We start from the raw sequence: 17,574 nt of genomic DNA, 5'->3' as shown, positions 1-17,574 counted from the left end.
GGGATGCCGAAGAAGGCATTACTGATAATTATCACTGGAAAGACCTTATTATCCTGTCTCAAGTCATTTAGCAGAGTATGGGGGTCTGGTACTGTGGGAGCTCTTGGAATCACAGCCTTGTTTACAGCTTCAAGGTCCTGCACCAAGCCCCACCCAACAGATGGGGGCGCCTTTATGACTGGAAACAAGGGTGTGTTACAAGGTGAGCTGGGACAGGGTATAATCACCCCTGCCTGGAGGAGACTCTATATAATGGGTTCCATACCCTGCTCAACTTCTGGCTTAAGGGGATACTGTCTTTGATATGGGGCCTAAAAGTGGATTTTGTTGTTATACAGACAGATTCTACCCCTTTTATCAGTCCCACATCTGCAGGTCCTGTGGACCACAAAGATTCTGGATATGTGGTCAATTCCTCCTCTAGTTCTGGGGAGAAGATCAACATTTCTCAACTAGTTCCCCTGCCTTGCTGCAGGTGGACACTGGGTCTAGAAATGGTGTTCCAATTCAGTACTTTTGAATATGCCTGCAGTTTGACATTGTAAAATGAGCCATCACCCAAATCCTCCCATTGTTTACTTTCCTTACATTCTTCCACAAAATTACCAAGGGATTTCCATGATCTACCTTTACATCTGGAGAGGGAAACATGTGCCTTGGTACCTCAAAAAAGCGATTTCATTGTTCTGACAGTTTACAGCTGGCAGCATAGTTTCCTTTCTGATCCCAGGATAGGGTGTCCAAGAACAGCCTAGAGCAGGGTTCATGGAAAAACCTATTTTCATATTTTAAATCAGGACCCTTAAAATACCTGTAATACATGATGCAGTGTAGTTCTTCAGGTATGTGAAAATCTGCACCCGGATACCCTTTATCTCTTGCTTCCTTGATTAAGGTCTTCATAACTGAGTATGGTCCTACTGTTATTGGATCTAGACTGTTATAATATCTGGGTTCCCCATACCCTTGGAGCACCATTGTCTCAGCCATGGATTTTATCTGAAGTCCTGCAGCAGTAGGAATTATTCCCAGACTCAGGGCTTGCATCATATCCCTCCCGAGCAGATTACAGGGACACACAGTTGATAATATACAGTTAGGTCCATATATATTTGACAGAGACAACATTTTTCTAATTTTGGTTCTAGACATTACCACAATGAATTTTAAACAAAACAATTCAGATGCAGTTGAAGTTCAGACTTTCAGCTTTCATTTGAGGGTATCCACATTAAAATTGGATGAATGGTTTAGGAGCTTCAGATCCTTAACATGTGCCACCCTGTTTTTAAAGGGACCAAAAGTAATTGGACAGATGAAATAATTGGAAATAAAATGTTCATTTCTAGTACTTGGTTGAAAACCCTTTGTTGGCAATGACTGCCTGAAGTCTTGAACTCATGGACATCCCCAGACGCTGTGTTTCCTCCTTTTTGATGCTCTGCCAGGACTTCACTGCAGTGGATTTCAGGTGCTGTTTGTTTGTGGGCCTTTCTGTCTGAAGTTTAGTCTTTAATAAGTGAAATGCATGCTCAGTTGGGTTTAGATCAGGTGACTGACTTGGCCTTTCAAGAATATTCCACTTCTTTGCTTTAATAAACTCATTCATTGTGGTAATGTCTAGAACCAAAATTAGAAAAATGTTGTCTCTGTCCAAATATATATGGACCTAACTGTAATTTGTGCAATTGAACTTTTACCTGTGCCAGGGTCCCGTATCTCCACTGGTGCAGACAATGGTTCTCTGTGTGCCTTACCATTTGCTCCTTTTACCACTATGCAGGCAGCAGACAGTCTAAAGCCCCCTTCTCACATAGCGAGATCGCTAGCGAGATCGCTGCTGTGTCACGGTTTTGGTGACGCAACAGCGACCTCACCAGCGATGTCGCTGATGTCTGACAACGATCAGGCCCCTGCTGTGAGGTCGCTGATCGCTGCAAAGTGTCCTGGACCATTTTTTGGTTGTTGCTCTCCCGCTGGTCAGCACACATCGCTGGCTGGTAACCATGATAAACATCGGGTTACTAGGGGCACACGCGCACCTAGTAACCCGTTGTTTATCATGGTTACGAGCCTGCTAAAGTGAGCGGTAACCTCCCGCTCACTGTAGCAGAGTGGTAACCATGATAAACAACGGGTTACTAGGTGCGCGTGTGCTCTTAGTAACCTGATGTTTACCATAGTTACCAGCCTGCTCCTGCTTCAGCAGGCTCGTAACCAGGAGCAGGACATCGTGGAAAGATTCTTTCCACGATGTCGCTGCTCCCCTGATCGTTGGTGAGCCTGCCTGTTTGACAACTCACCAGCGACCACATAGCGACACAGCAACGATCCCTGACAGGTCGTATCGTTGTCGGGATCGTTGCAGTGTCGCTAAGTGTGACGGGGCTTTAATAGTGGGTATCTCTTCTGGATGTACTAAGGTTCTAGTGGCTCCTGGATCAACAAGAAAAGTGACCTCATGGCTCCCCACGAGGAGGGTTACTTCTGGAAGTGAAGTGTTTTGTAAATACATTTCTTTCTATTTCAGCTAAATTAAATATTTCCTCAGGAATCTTATTTTGTCCTTCTGACCAAAAGAGCCTTATCACACAAGAGCATCATCTCAGTCATTTGTCTACCCTTTTCACTTGTTCTTGCCTCTCTCAACAATTTATTTGCACTGTCATGACCATACTTTCTTTTTCCCCTTCTCATTACCTTGGTCTATTTCTTGTACCAAATTTTTACATTCTGTCAAAGTAAGTGTACCATCAAATACAAACTTTCTATGCATATACTTACTATCCCCATCTAGTGGTTCCTTCTTATCATAACACCAAATACAACCACATTCCATACCTGAAACATTCCCCATGTTTACAGCTTACATCCCCAATTCAAGACTGTTTGTTCTGCTTCAGTAGTACTCTCTTGGTACAATTTTCCAGCCGTCAGATGTAATGCAAGAGGACAAGACATTAAAATATAGCTGTGGGTCTACGTCCCATAAGGATGTTATATGGAATTCTTATACACAAGAAGAAGGCAAACAAGAAGATAAAAACTACACACAATGCAAATCCTTGAGCACAATGGATGTCTACCCACTTGTAAGATGTCTGACAAATATCAGTGGAATTCATATGTCACCAAGAAAATAAGAAACCAGTAACAAAAATTCAATTAATGTTGCTAAGGCTAAGTGCCCACGAACCAGAAATGCTGCATATTTTTTCCGCTTCTCCCTGGCAGGAAAACCGCATGCGGATTTTACATGCGTTTTTCCTGCCAGGTAGAAGCGTTTGTGAGGCGTCTTTGCAGCGTTTTTGCATGAATTTCCGCATGCGGGTTATCAAGCACTTTTCCAAGCGATTTTAGCATCACTTTAAAAAGTGCTTGACAACTTGGTCACACTATATAAATCCATGCAATCGGCATGGATTTATATAGTGTGACCAAGTTAATAGTTAAAAAAGAATAAGAATGGTAAAAAATAAAACAAACACATTAGACTTACCTTCCGATGCCCCACAGTCTCCTTCTCCGGTATCTCCGGTGTCTTGGGCGGCTCGCAGTGGTGTAAAAGGCCCTTCCATGACGTCATTTAGTCATGTGACAGGTCACGCGACCGCTGACGTCGGCGGTCACGTGACCTATCACATGACTAAATGACGTCATGGAAGGTCCCTTTACACCACCGTGAGCTGCCAAAGACACCGGACGCACCGTACGGGAGACCGTGGGCCATCAGTAGGTGAGTATGTTTTTTTTTGTTTTAATTCTTTTTTAACTACAGGTACTATGGTACCCGGGTCTGGAGGAGACCATCGGGTACCCGGGTACCATCTGCGCATGGAATCGCTTAATATCTGCATGTGCACGTGTACTTATGCGGATATCATGCGATTCAATGCAAGTCAATTATGCCGCGTTTCTGCAAAATTAATGGACGTGCTGCAAATTTTTCTGCAATGATAATCCACAGCGGAAATTTCCGCAGCATGTGCACAGCACATGCGGATTATCATTGGGGACCATGGGAGACCTTCTACCAAGCATTTTTTAAGCATTTCCGTGGTGGAATTGCCGCTGCGGAAACACTTAAAAAACGCATAGTGGGCACGCAGCTAATACCCAGGATCTAAATATTCCTCACTGATCACACTATGTCCTATGTATTTACCAGCTTGAAACTCCAAGTTCAATCATACACACAAAATCCAAACAATGGCAGAAGTTTGATAAGAATAGTCTTGTAGGACCATTACGTACCCGCCTTGGACCACCAGAAAGAACTGAAACTTTGTAACACAAAAGGCTACTCACCGTGGAATTATTTTTTAGTGATTTATGGAAAGATCCATGCAGTCGGGTCACGGAGAGGTCCAGTTAACCATCCCGGTTTTCGCCACCATGTAATGTCGTGGTAGCCCTTCCAAGAAGAGCTAATTTGGATGGAGATAACAAATTATCTCTAAATCTGTCTGCCATTTTTGGTTCTAAATAGATAAATAGACTCATCCAATTTCATTCAACAATTGTTAGTTATATATATATCTAAAATCACATTGAACCACATAATACACAACAAATTATGTTATAACTCTATAACCTACCACCTCCGTCCAATAAAGATTTGTGGGGGACAGGTATGACAACACAGTGTAATAAGCAAGAAAGGTCCCCAAGGGACGGGCTCCTGATAGCAAATGTGGTCACTGATATGGAATAGATATATATGTTCACAAAAACTTTTGACTAGAGTAACAGTACAAACACAATGTACAACAATGTGCACAGTCAGGGATTGGACATACACAGACACATATATATTGTCAACAATGTATAATAGACAAGAAGAACATATAAGACAAGAGACAAAAGTTCCCTCGTACTCCTAGACCTGAAGTGCTGAGATAAAGTCTATTGACATTGCCTCTTTATTTCCAGAGACGTTCCCGTTCTTAAAATCAGGCATTCAGAGCACCACCGGCACGGACTCTACTAACTCCTCAGTGATCGTGATAAGGTCTCATTCGACCGCCGCAAATCTGACTTTGCATCCACTTTTTAAACGAGGAGGATTCATTCACTCAGTGTTATTAAGAGAAAAACACATATAACAATACAACAGCAAGTATTCTCTATTTAGGGATCAGATGGCGTGTACCTAGGTGTTTTAAACGTTACAATAATCTATGAGTTGTCTCCAGTCCACAAATGACTGTCAACCACACCTAAGTGGACTCACTTATACACTCAGGATTTTATATTTCAATCCTTATACATTCACTCAAGAGATCATTCAAGGAGTCTCATATGTAACATAAAACATATATTTATGGCGTTTTCATTCTTCAAAAAACAAACAAATGAAAACAGCACATTTAACAGGAATCAACATACAAAAAACTACAGAAGACAAAAACAAAATACGGTAAAAATTAATCTTATATTGAGCTCTTATATTGGGTTAATCCAGCGGATTCCTTAATCTCCGAGGATCCTCGGCCCTCACCATCTAGATGAGTTTAACGTGTACACGGAGTTTTTTATTCCACAGTAGCCTTCTCACATTGGCAATGTACCCATTCTACGAAATTTCTTACAGGAACTTAAACTTCAATCGGATTTATGAAGTTGTGCAACTTACAGGAGTTTTGCAACCCCAATTGCATGTGAACAACTTCCAACTTACAGGAGCCTACAAACTCCAATTGCAAATGTTCACAATCACAGTCCCCAAATCAATTTCTAGAATAACATTAATACTGGATTAACAAAATTACCGAATATAAAAAAAGATTATATCTGAATACAGGTAAGACCATTTAATTTATAGATGATTCCCCCCTTTGAACGAAATCCGTCACTCTCCCTCAGTCCGGGATAATTGACAATGCCTCTTTTGATGCCTAATCTTAAGGCGGAGGACTTAAACAGTTACAGAACTCCCCGTGCACGGTTTGCAGTCCTCACCGGTGAGGGAAAGATGTTGGATTCCCGGCCAATGCACCAAAATGTCAGTGGAATTTTCTTCCTTACCAATTAGAAATCATCCACACCTGAATTTGTAAGATAATCTATTATTTATTGATCATGCTAGCATGGAGACAAAATGAAAACCAACAAATCATTAGCTTAATCATAATGTCTACCCTCATTTCATTCCATGGCAGTTACATAGGTAAAAATAAAGGTGTGTCATAATTATATTTTCCTGTACTAGAATCATTATTAACAGAAGTCGAAATGCAGCTGTTATGTGAAGGTCAAATAATCTGGCTGTAACTTATAATTATTGCATTTTAACGAGTGAGGGAAGACATCAGCTAACTATAAAGGAATTCAACAACAAACTCACAGATGTTCACTTAGAGGTAATAATTAGTTCATATACGACTGAGTCTAATATATATGTATGTATATATGTATATATATAAATATATGTACCTTCTAAAAGTCTATATAATAATGATTATTAAAATAAGCAAGAAATTTATTCCAATTATTATAACAGGAGGAGTTGTGCTGTGCAGTGTACAGTACAGACCAAAAGTTTGGACACAACTTCTCATTTAAAGATTTTTCTGTATTTTCATGACTTTGAAAATTGTACATTCACACTGAAGGCATCAAAACTATGAATTAACACATGTGGAATTATATACTTAACAAAAAAGTGTGAAACAACTGAAAATATGTCTTATATTCTAGGTTCTTCAAAGTAGCCACCTATTGCTTTGATGACTGCTTTGCACACTCTTGGCATTCTCTTGATGAGCTTCACTTCCCGATCCCAACAGGATACTATCCTGTCCTATCTGCGGACACTCAACTCCCGCCTGGATGCGCTGTACACCCTGACTGTGTCCGTCTCTGACTGAGCAGCACCCGCTCCAGCGGCATCTCAACCCAGTGGCACTGTGGCACCCCGCTTTGGACCCCGGCTCTCTGCGCCTCCACGTTTTGGTGGTGACCCCGTCCTATGTCGGGGCTTCATAAATCAGTGCACGCTGCACTTTGAACTCCTAGCACACCCGTTCACCTCCGACTGGGCCAAGGTGGCGTTCATCATGTCTCATCTCACCGGAGAGGCGTTGGCATGGCTTAACCCTCTGTGGGAAAGAGGGGATCCCCTGGTGTCCGATCTTCTGGCTTTCCTCGCTGCCTTCCGGAAGGTCTTCGATGAGCCCGGACGAAAATCTTCTACTGCCTCCTCACTTCTCCGTCTCCGCCAAGGGAGTCTCACCGTGGGCCAGTATGCCGCACGTTTCCAAACCCTCGCATCCGAACTTGCTTGGAACAATGAGGCCCTGGTGTCCACCTTTTGGGAGGGCATTTCCGGACGGATCAAGGATGAGCTTGCCGTTCGTGACATCCCTTCCACCCTGGATGACCTGGTGTCATTAGCTACCTGGATTGACATCCGTTTTCTAGAACGTGCTAAGGAGACGACCCGGGAGAGAAGATTTCCGCTTCTCGCTCCAACATTTCAAAGGCCAGTCTCGCAACCAGCAACCCCCGGGCATGTTCGCCAGAGCCTATGCAAATTGACCAAACCAAGATGGTCAAGTCTCGCCTGGAGACACTCTGAGCCGAGGGGAGTTGCTTCTACTGTGGTAGTATCGAGCATTTGATCCGTTCCTGCCCGGTGAGGCCAGGAAATTCTAGGACCACTCGGAGAGGTCATCCTAGGCAAGAGGAAATCCTCTCCGTCCTTGACTCTGTCTGTTTCCATTTCCAGTGGTGAGACCCGCTTCTTCGAGACTGCCCATCTGGATTCCGGAGCCGCTGGGAACCTCATTCAACAGGTCGTTGTGAAGCGTTATCAGATTCCTACCGTACGTCTGGCTGAACCATTGGCGGTTGCCTCTGTGGATGGGAAGCTTCTCCCAGAAACCATCTTGCTTGTCACTGAGCCTGTAACCCTTCAAGTGGGAATGCTGCACTCGGAGAAGCTCTCCTTTCATGTGCTGTCCGGTCTCTCTCACTCCCTCTTACTTGGTCTACCCTGGTTACAAAGACATGAGCCCGTCCTGAATTGGAGATCTGGTGAAGTGCTCCATTGGGGTCAGGAATGCCATGGGTTCTGTCTGGTTCCGGTTCGTCCTGCTCGACCCCCTTCTACTCCGGCTAATCTACCTGGTCTGCCGGCACCCTACTGGTCCTATGCGGACATCTTTGACAAAAAGGAAGCGGAGACACTACCACCTCATAGGCCGTATGATTGCCCCATCGACCTGGTACCAGGTGCTTCTCCTCCCCACGGGCGAATCTACCCTTTGTCGCTGGCCAAGACCCGTGCCATGTCTGAGTACATAGAGGAGAACCTTGCTAGGGAATTTATCCAGAAACTACCTCCCCGGCTGGAGCAGGATTCTTCTTCGTCAAGAAGAAAGACGGCTCTCTACACCCCTGTATCGATTACAGGGGCCTAAACCAAATGACCATCAAAAATAAGTACCCCCTGCCTCTCATCTCAGAGCTGTTTGACCGCCTCAAAGTCGCGAAGATCTTCACCAATTTGGTCCGGATTCGCCAGGGAGACGAGTGGAAGATGGCATTTAACACCCGGGACGGTCACTAGGAATACCGCGTGATGCTCTTTGGTCTCTGTAATGCTCCAGTCGTCTTCCAGGAGCTGGTGAACGACATCTTCCGAGACCTCCTGTATTCCTCCGTGGTGGTGTACCTGGTCGATATCTTGGTTTTCTCTCCGGATCTGCCCTCACACCGGAAGGATGTTCGTCAGGTTCTGCTGAGGCTCCGGAAGAATCGCCTGTACGCTAAATACGAGAAATGCCTCTTTGAGCAGACCTCTCTGCCGTTCCTGGGTTATATTATCTCCGAGATTGGTCTGCAGATGGATCCCGAGAAGGTGTCTGCCGTCTTAAAGTGGCCCCGACCGAAGGGGTTGCAGGCGATTCAACGATTCCTGGACTTCGCAAACTATTACAGTCTCTTCATTCCTCATTTCTCCTCCTGGACTGCTCCCATCTCTGCGCTCACCCGTAAAGGAGCAAATCCCAGGGAATGGACTTCCGAAGTGCAGAAGGCCTTCGTCTCCCTTAAACAAGCCTTCTCCTCCGCTCCTGTGCTACACCATCCGGATTGCAACAAGCAGTTCTTCCTGGAGGTTGATGCCTCCTCCTCCAGGGCCGGAGCAGTGCTCACCCAGAAATCCTCGTCCTGGAGAATGGTGACCTATGGATTCTTCTCCAAGCTCTTCTCATCACCCGAACGCAACTACTCTATAGAAGATCGAGAACTGCTGGCCATCAAGTTAGCGCTGGAGGAGTGGCACTATTTGCTTGAAGGGGCTCTGCACCCGGTGGTCATCTACATTGACCATAAGAACCTCACTTATTTGCAAAGACTAAATCCGCGTCAGGCCAGGTGGTCTCTATTCTTTGCCCGATTCTGCTTCACTCTGCACTACCCCCGGCGGACAAGAACATTAAAGCTGACGCTCTATCCCGCTCATTCCTGTCTTCTGACGGAGAGGAGGAGCCTCTACATATCATTGACCCCTCCAAAGCTATGACTGTTGCACCTTTTGACCTACCTCATCTTCCATGACCTTTGTAGCGGATCCGGATCGGAAGAAGGTACTACTCTGGGGTCATTCATCCAAACTAGCCGGTCATGCTGGCCAGAGGAAGACCTTTCTGCTCGTTGCCCGACATTACTGGTGGCCTTCCCTGTGCAAGGATGTTGCGGACTTTGTCACAGCTTGTTCCTCTTGTGCCCGTAACAAGGTTCCCAGGCACCTTCCATCCGGCCGTCTCCTTCCTCTTCCCGTGCCTTCCGCTCCGTGGCAACACATTGCAATGGACTTAATTACGGATCTCCCTGTGTCTGCCAGTTGTACTGTCATTTGGGTGGTCGCCGACCGCTTTTCTAAAATGGCCCACTTCATCCCTCTGCCTGGTCGTCCATCTGCATCTGTGCTGGCTAAGGAATTCATCCAAGACATCTTCCGTCTTCACGGCCTACCCCTCCACATTGTCTCGGATCGCGGAGTTCAATTCACTTCGCGCTTATGGAGAGCCACGTGCAAGCTGCTGGATGTCTCTTTGGATTTCTCTTCTGCTTATCATCCTCAGTCCAATGGTCAAGTGGAACGTATCAATCAGATCCTTACCAGCTTTCTTCGGCACTTTGTCAACGCTCACCATAGCGATTGGGTTGAGCTCCTGCCCTGTGCCGAGTTCTCCTATATCAACCATGAGAGCGAGTCTTCTACTAAATCCCCATTTTTTGTGGTCTACGGTCGACACCCCCGGATTCCGTTTCCTGTCTCCTCTTCAGTGGACAATCCTACCGCGGAGTCTCTCGTCAGCGAATTTTGGGCTATTTGGGAAGACACTAGATCTGCGCTTCTTCTGTCCTCCGAGCGGATGAAGAAACATGCTGATAAGAGACTTCTGGATCCGCCTCTATTCCGTCCGGGAGACAAGGTCTGGCTTTCCTTCAAATATGTCCGTGTCAAAATGCCTTCTTTAAGTTGGGTCTGCGGTTCATCGGTCCGTTCGAGGTTCTGAACCAAATTAATCCCGTGGCTTACAAACTGAAACTCCTGGTCACCTTTCGGATTCCCAACTCCTTTGATGTATCTCTCCTCAAACCAGTTGTTCTTAATTCTTTCTCTGACGATCCAGGTACTACTCCAGCTCCAGTCTCCTCTGAGGACGTCTTTGAGGTAGAGAACATTTTGACCACCAAGAGGGTAAGAGGAAAGACTTTCTTTCTTGTGGATTGGAAGGGGTTTGGCCTGGAGGAGAGGTCTTGGGAACCCATGGAGAACATTAATGCCCCTCATCTTCTTAAAAAATTTCTCGCGGGCCTAAAGAAGAGGGGGCGTAAAGGGGGGTGGGGTATTGTAGCATCAGTGTCTCTGCCTCCTGCTGGGCAGAGATGCCGCTCCCCTCACCACCGCGGTCCCGGTCCGGCGCCTTCCTGCTCCCCTCCTGCTGCTGCTGTGGCTCCGTACCACGCGCAGCTTCCCGGGCACTGTGCTTAGGGCGCGCGCTCTCTCCCTCTTAAAGGGGCCGCACGCGCCATCCTAAAGAGTCCCCGGCCGATGGCCGGAGGACTTCCCCTTTATAAGGTACCTCCTCCAAAATGGAGGTGGCTGTGCAAGGTTGTTGTTTTGTGCTGCGCTAACACTTTCTTCAGGCCTCAGGTCCCGCTGCCTGTCAGCCTTGCCCGCCAGTCTGTCTAACAGTCCAGTCCGTCAGTCTGTCTTAACAGTCCTGCCCACCAGTCTGTCTTAACAGTCCTGCCCGCCAGTCTGTCTAACAGCCTTCCTACCTGGAGCACCTGCCAGATACCTGCCGCACCCGCCAGCCTGCCTACCCGGAGCACCTGCCAGTTACCTGCCGTGCCCGCCAGTCTGCCTACCTGGAGCACCTGCCAGTTACCTGCCGTGCCCGCAAGCTTGCTTACCCGGAACACCTGTCTGGCTATCCGCTGTACCCGCCTGCTTGCCTACCCGGAGCACCTGTTTGGCTATCAGCCGTACCTGCCTGCTTATCTACCCGGATCACCCGCCAGCCTTCCTGCCGTGTTCATCCGCTGTACTGGTCAGTTCCTGTCATGTGACCCGTGGGAGTCACCTGCTCTCACACAAGGTCGGTCCCAGAGTGGCACCTGGTTCACCTGCCTTGTCTCTCCCTGGTTCACGGAGTCGATTAAGCCGCTGTGTGACCTGGGTCGGTCCAAGTAGGCACTTAGTTACGCCCCTCTGGTCCCTCCTTGCACCGAAGCACAGAGGTTCCACCACCCGGACACGTAACACTGTATATACATTATGTATGACGCACCCCCTGGGCCGTGGGGTACCCGGTGCCGGGCCGGTAGATGCTGGGGGTTGTAGTCACTGTGGCGGTGACCCGGTCCGTGACCCAGGGCGGTCAATCCAAGGGGAGTTTATAGGTATAGGTGTTAATGTCCGACCGCTACCTGTAGAATGCGGCTAATGGAGACCGCCGCTGCGGAACAGTCCTCTGAAGCTGGTGGTTTTGCAGCAAGGGTGGTATAACTCCCCACAGGAAGAGTTAGCTTCAGGGCAGTGTGTGGATGATGGTGGTTGTGCAGGGTGTCAGTAATAACCACAGAGTCAGTATAGTGCAGTCCCAGGGTCTTTACTCACAGTTGTCAATTAGGCAAGCATGGACTGGAGTACTGGCTAGAAGTAAGAGTCCGGTTAGCCTGGAAGCAAACATAGAGTCTTCCTTGCCAGGTGGAGTTGTAGGCCTGCCCTTCTCACTATCCTCTTTGGCTTTACTGATTGTAGCTGTGTTGTAGCCCACGTCCCTGAGTGTAACGTGCTGTGCTCACCCGTATGGCTGGCAGCTCGGGCCTTGTGCATGTGTCGCTCCTCCGTGGCGGTGCTGGTCCCTCTGTGCTGCTGAGCCTCTGGGCGTCTGATGGGGCCAGGAGACCTGCAATCTCCTGCCCTGCGGTATCTGCTGCTGGGCCTGCAGTGCCCCACAGCCTTGGACTCCGGTGTCCGGTTCTCTGTGTAGCTCAGCTAGGACGAGCTTCCTCAGCTCCAATCCCTAGCTCCTCTCTCTTCAGTGTCCTAAACTTAACTCCTGACACTAAGACTAACTAACCCCGACCCCAGATCCCAGTTGCCAAGGGGAGGGGTCTCCCCTTGCTGGTCTGGAGCCAGGAAAGTGTTGCATGTGTAGTGCACCTGAGGACCCCTGCTTGCTTCCAGGCATGGCATTACCTCTTTTTAGGGAGGCAAAGGCACTGTGGCAACCGGACCCCTGGGGTTCCACATGTACAGTATGTGACACTCTGACTGCTGTGTATACATTATATAGGTGATACTGCAATTGCTTTGTACATTATGTATGTGATACTGTAATTCTACACAGCAATCACAGTATCACATACATAATGTATACATAGCAATCACAGTATCACCTGTGTAACATATATTATTATTTATTTATATAGCACCATTGATTCCATGGTGCTGTACATAAGAAGGGGTTACATACCAGATACAGACATCACTAAAGGCCCCGTCACACTTAGCGACGCTGCAGCGATCCCGACAACGATACGACCTGTCAGGGAACGTTGCTGCGTCGCTATGTGGTCGCTGGTGATCTGTCAAATAGGCAGGCGACAGGCAGCGATCAGGGGAGCAGCGACATCGTGGAAAGAATCTTTCCACGATGTCCTGCTCCTGGTTACGAGCCTGCTGAAGCAGGAGCAGGCTGGTAACTATGGTAAACATCGGGTTACTAAGGGCACACGCGCTCCTAGTAACCCGTTGTTTATCATGGTTACCACTCTGCTACGGTGAGCGGGAGGTTACAGCTCACTTTAGCAGGCTCGTAACCATGATAAACAACGGGTTACTAGGTGCGCGTGTGCCCTTAGTAACCCGATGTTTACCATAGTTACCAGCCTGATTGCTGCTCCCGCTGGTCACACACAGCGATGTGTGCTGACCAGCGGGAGAGCAATGACCAAAAAATGGTCCAGGACACTTTGCAGCGATCAGCGACCTCACAGCAGGGGCCTGATTGTTGCAAAGTGTCACACATAGCGACATCGCTGGTGAGGTCGCTGTTGCGTCACCAAAACCGTGACACAGCAGCGATCTCGCTAGCGATCTCGCTATGTGAGACCGTAACAAAGACTGGTACAGAGGGAAGAGGACCCTGCCCTTGCCCTGATATACATCAGTATCACCTATATAATGTATATAAAGAAGTCACAGTACAGTATCACCTATATAATGTATATAGACTGCTGTGGATATACAATATATAGGTGATACTGTGAATGCTGTATACAATCACAGTATCACTTACATAATATATATTCATCAGTAGCAGTAGCACCTATATATTGTATATACTTTATACAGATGATACTGCGACTGCTATATATACATAAAAAAAAGTTTCCATCTTGGGACTCACCCAGATCCCTGAGATGGAGGCGGATGAAGAGCTCCAGGTGTGCAGAGAAGCGGATCCCCGGCATTGGTGAGTAGAGTTCAATGACCCCTTTGCGTGCCGCGGCGGCCCTTTCAAACTTCTGAATGAAGGCCCGGTGTGCACGCACTCTCATGTTTGCAGGCTCTGAAAGCGCTGCTGCTGTGGTGCACGTGCACTGACAAGGGCCGCGCGCACGCTCTAACAAGGGCGAGAGGCCACAGCTGCGCACACACTCTGACAAGGGCTGGAGGTTGCAGCCGGGCGCACGCTCTGACAAGGGCCGCCGCGGCCCTTGACAGCGCGTGAAAGCGAGAGAACACGTGTACACAGGGTCTTCATTGGGAAGTTTTAAAGGGCCGGCGGCCCACTTTGTAGTTCAGAGCCACCAGCCCAATGGGAATCTGCCCGGTTTGGCAAATTACCAGTCCAGGCCTTCAGTATTATAGTCCTCCACATTTGCACCACACATGCACTTACTGATAATTACAATAAAAAAAATTAAAACTACTCACTTCACCCTGTTCCCACAGAAGCTCGGCTTTGCTCTGTACACTGTTTGAACTTAATCTCCGCACAGCAGTCATGATCTGACGATGTCAACGTGATCGCTCAGCAGAGAGTCAGTCACACAGACTGAATGATGGTTATTGGCGTGGGCAGCTTCCTGTTCCATGCTTGTATTCACCAATATCTGCATCCCGACAATGCAGATATCGGTGAAATTGAGATACCAGGCAGGGGGCGACTGCGTGGTGTGGGAAACCACTGTATTCAGCACTTTGGCTGTTGCAGGCTTTCTAAGAAAAATATATCTTTGTACCGTGTTAGACAGTAGATACAAAAATATTAAAAATTAAGAGTTTTCAGTGGTTGATACCTTTTAATGGCTAAATTAAAAGTTGGAAACTAATAGCAAGCTTTCAAGAGTTCTCAAGTCTCTTCAGGTTATCTAGAAACAGCCAAAGGGCCGGATGTGGCCCCCTAGGCTGCACTTTGCCCAGGTCTCATGTATAGCATGGTGTAAAGGTTATATGTTTTTCAACATGGGAGGGAATCTATTTTCACTGTATATATTTAAATGTCTCAAGACCTTTCACCTTCAAATATACACTCCATTTTATTTCTTAGGCTGAAGAGGCAATGGCAACTTACCGGACATGCATTGCAGATGCTAAGACACAAAAACAGGAACTGGAAGATGTGAAAGTCAACGTTCTTCGGCAACTGCAAGAGATCATCAAACAGACGGACCAGATGTTGCGCTCGGTAGACAAAGAGTTTTCAAATGCTCAGATATTCTTCTGCTTTTTTTTTTTAAACTAGTATTCTGAAATCACTCTAAGGCCTCATCTAACGTTTGTGTTGCACGTGCGTGTTGTATCCGTTTTTGTCATTGATACAACACGTACCCATTATGATCTATGCTGCTGTTCACATGTTTGTGTCACGTGTGTCTGTGCAAACATACAGAGACATGTCTGTTTTTTTCCGCATCACAGATGACAAGGGCCAATACAAGTCTATTGGTCTGTGAAAAACACGTTCAGCAGATGGATGGCATCACACAATCTTTGTGCTGTCCATGTTTAACACTGCAAAGTACAGGAAAAGTTTTGTCATTTATTTATTTCTTTATCCATACCGGAAAAAGCCTGATGACAACTGATGGGAAAAACGGACACACTGATGAGACGAACGTGTGAATGAGGCCTTAAACAAATATACTAGCAATGTTAGAAGACTCTTGTCTTTACTCTTTACTGTAGTTCTATCATTATTGTAAGCCTAAGTTTAAAAGGGCGTATAAAAAATCGTCAAAGTTTCATCCAGAAAAAGAATGGGTGATTTTCATCTCAGTTGTCATTTATGTGCAATCCGTATGGCATCTGTTTTATACATCAGCAGTTATTAAAATTTACAAGACCAAATACAGTTTCCTATGTTAAAGATTTTCAATCTATCCATAAAAATTGGAAGTTATAATTTGATTAGCAAGGGATCCTTTTTTCTTGCACACCCATAGATTTGAATTAGGCAGCACGGTGGCTCAGTGGTTAGCACTGCTGCCTTGCAGCACTGGGGTCCTGGGTTCAAATCTCACCAAGGACAACATCTGCAAGGAGTTTGTATGTTCTCCCCATGTTTGTGTGGGGTTCCCTGGTTTCCTTCAACACTCCAAAGACATACTGATAGGGAATTTAGACTCTGAGCCCCAATGGGGACAGCAATGATAATGTAAGTGTAGTGCTGTGAAATGAATGGCGCTATATAAGTGAGTAAAATAGATAATAAATAAATAGGTGACTCTTATGCAAAATAAGGTTGGATGAGAAAATACAGTATGGTCATGTGATCTAATTATGGACATTAATCTGATTTTTCCCGTGTCTCTCCAGGCGACCATCTCCTATTATCAGAGCATGCACATGGAAACAGCACCATTGCCAGTTGGGTTCCAAACTTTATGTGAGAGCAGCAAACTATATGACCTGGGACAACAGTATGCATCATATGTTAGACAACTTGGAGCTGGAGCAGAGCCTGAAATTTCCTATGATTTCCAGCCATACACACCACAGATGTAAGTGTATGAAATTGTATAATTTCTTCACTGATTGTACATTATTTATCCACTAAGTTTTAGATAATTATATCAATACTAGATGGTTGCCCAATTCTAACGCATCGGGTATTCTAGAATATGTATGCGGCCGACCGAGCGCGACTAATCATCTCCCGGCTGCATCGCCGCTGACCTCCATGCGGCTACCGTCGGGAGATCTGCGGCTAGGGCCGCTGATCTCCTGACGGCAAGTGTGAAGGGAGGACTGGGTAGCGGCGCCGCCTAGGCCGCCGGTCAGGGTATTTCTGCTGCGAGCAGCGCCGGTCATCTCCCGGCTGCATCGCCGCTGACCTCCATGCGGCAGATGAGCCGCTAACAGCCGCCATCTTGTTCTGAAATCCCGCGTCGCTGATTGGCCGCGGCCAGACCAATCAGCGACGCGGGATTTCCTGGACGGACAGACAGACGGGATGAGCCGATTATACAGTAGATCTTTTGAATATTGTTTTGCTATCTGTAGGTCACCATGCATTCGAAACCGGAAGTCAAGTTTGAGTTCAAAGGATTTTCTGTCTGCAGAAAATAAAGATACTACAGGAGAGGAACGATCTGTGGAGAGGAGAGGTGAGATGGCAAAAAAAGGTCATAAAGCATTCTTTACAAGGGTTCAGCCACATGATGGATGAGCAGAGGGTTCATGGCTATGGGAGAGATAACTGTAGACCAAATGAGCATTTAGCCAACTGATATCGAAGGTGTAAGGGCATCTTATACCAACTGGATTAACCAGTGGGGTTTAAGAGGCACATTGATAAAGTGCAGTCAAAGAAATTGTCATAGAAATACAACTTATTCTAGAAGATTCAACTGCTTATAGGTGAAAAATACCACCAGAAAGGAAAAATTAACTTTTGTCATAAGAATCTAATATAACTTTGTACTACATTTTGACCAGCTAGAAGGACACTAAAAAAAGTGGAAAAAGTTTTGAGGCAAGAAAAGGTTGACAAATGATAAATACTGCCCAACATAAGCCCACTATAAGGGAAAGGGGCT

The 17,574-nt window shown here is 46.5% G+C and overlaps 1 protein-coding gene across 1 annotated transcript in view; it reads left to right on the top strand.

Moving 5' to 3' along the window:
• Positions 1–17,574, top strand: part of ARHGAP45 (Rho GTPase activating protein 45) — a 290,624-nt gene that overhangs the window by 194,487 nt on the left and 78,563 nt on the right. Inside the window, exons 12-14 of the mRNA XM_073685385.1 lie at positions 15,084–15,221; positions 16,352–16,536; positions 17,039–17,142. Coding sequence (XP_073541486.1) covers positions 15,084–15,221; positions 16,352–16,536; positions 17,039–17,142 — 427 coding nt within the window. The remainder of the gene's footprint in view (positions 1–15,083; positions 15,222–16,351; positions 16,537–17,038; positions 17,143–17,574) is intronic.

This window comes from Phyllobates terribilis, unplaced genomic scaffold (genome assembly GCF_046119375.1).
Source record: "Phyllobates terribilis strain yellow unplaced genomic scaffold, ASM4611937v1 Scaffold_1__5_contigs__length_1240528914, whole genome shotgun sequence".
Taxonomy (NCBI): Eukaryota; Metazoa; Chordata; class Amphibia; order Anura; family Dendrobatidae; genus Phyllobates; species Phyllobates terribilis.
The sequence above is the reverse complement of the archived record's forward strand: the minus strand, read 5'-3'. Positions and strand labels throughout refer to the sequence as shown.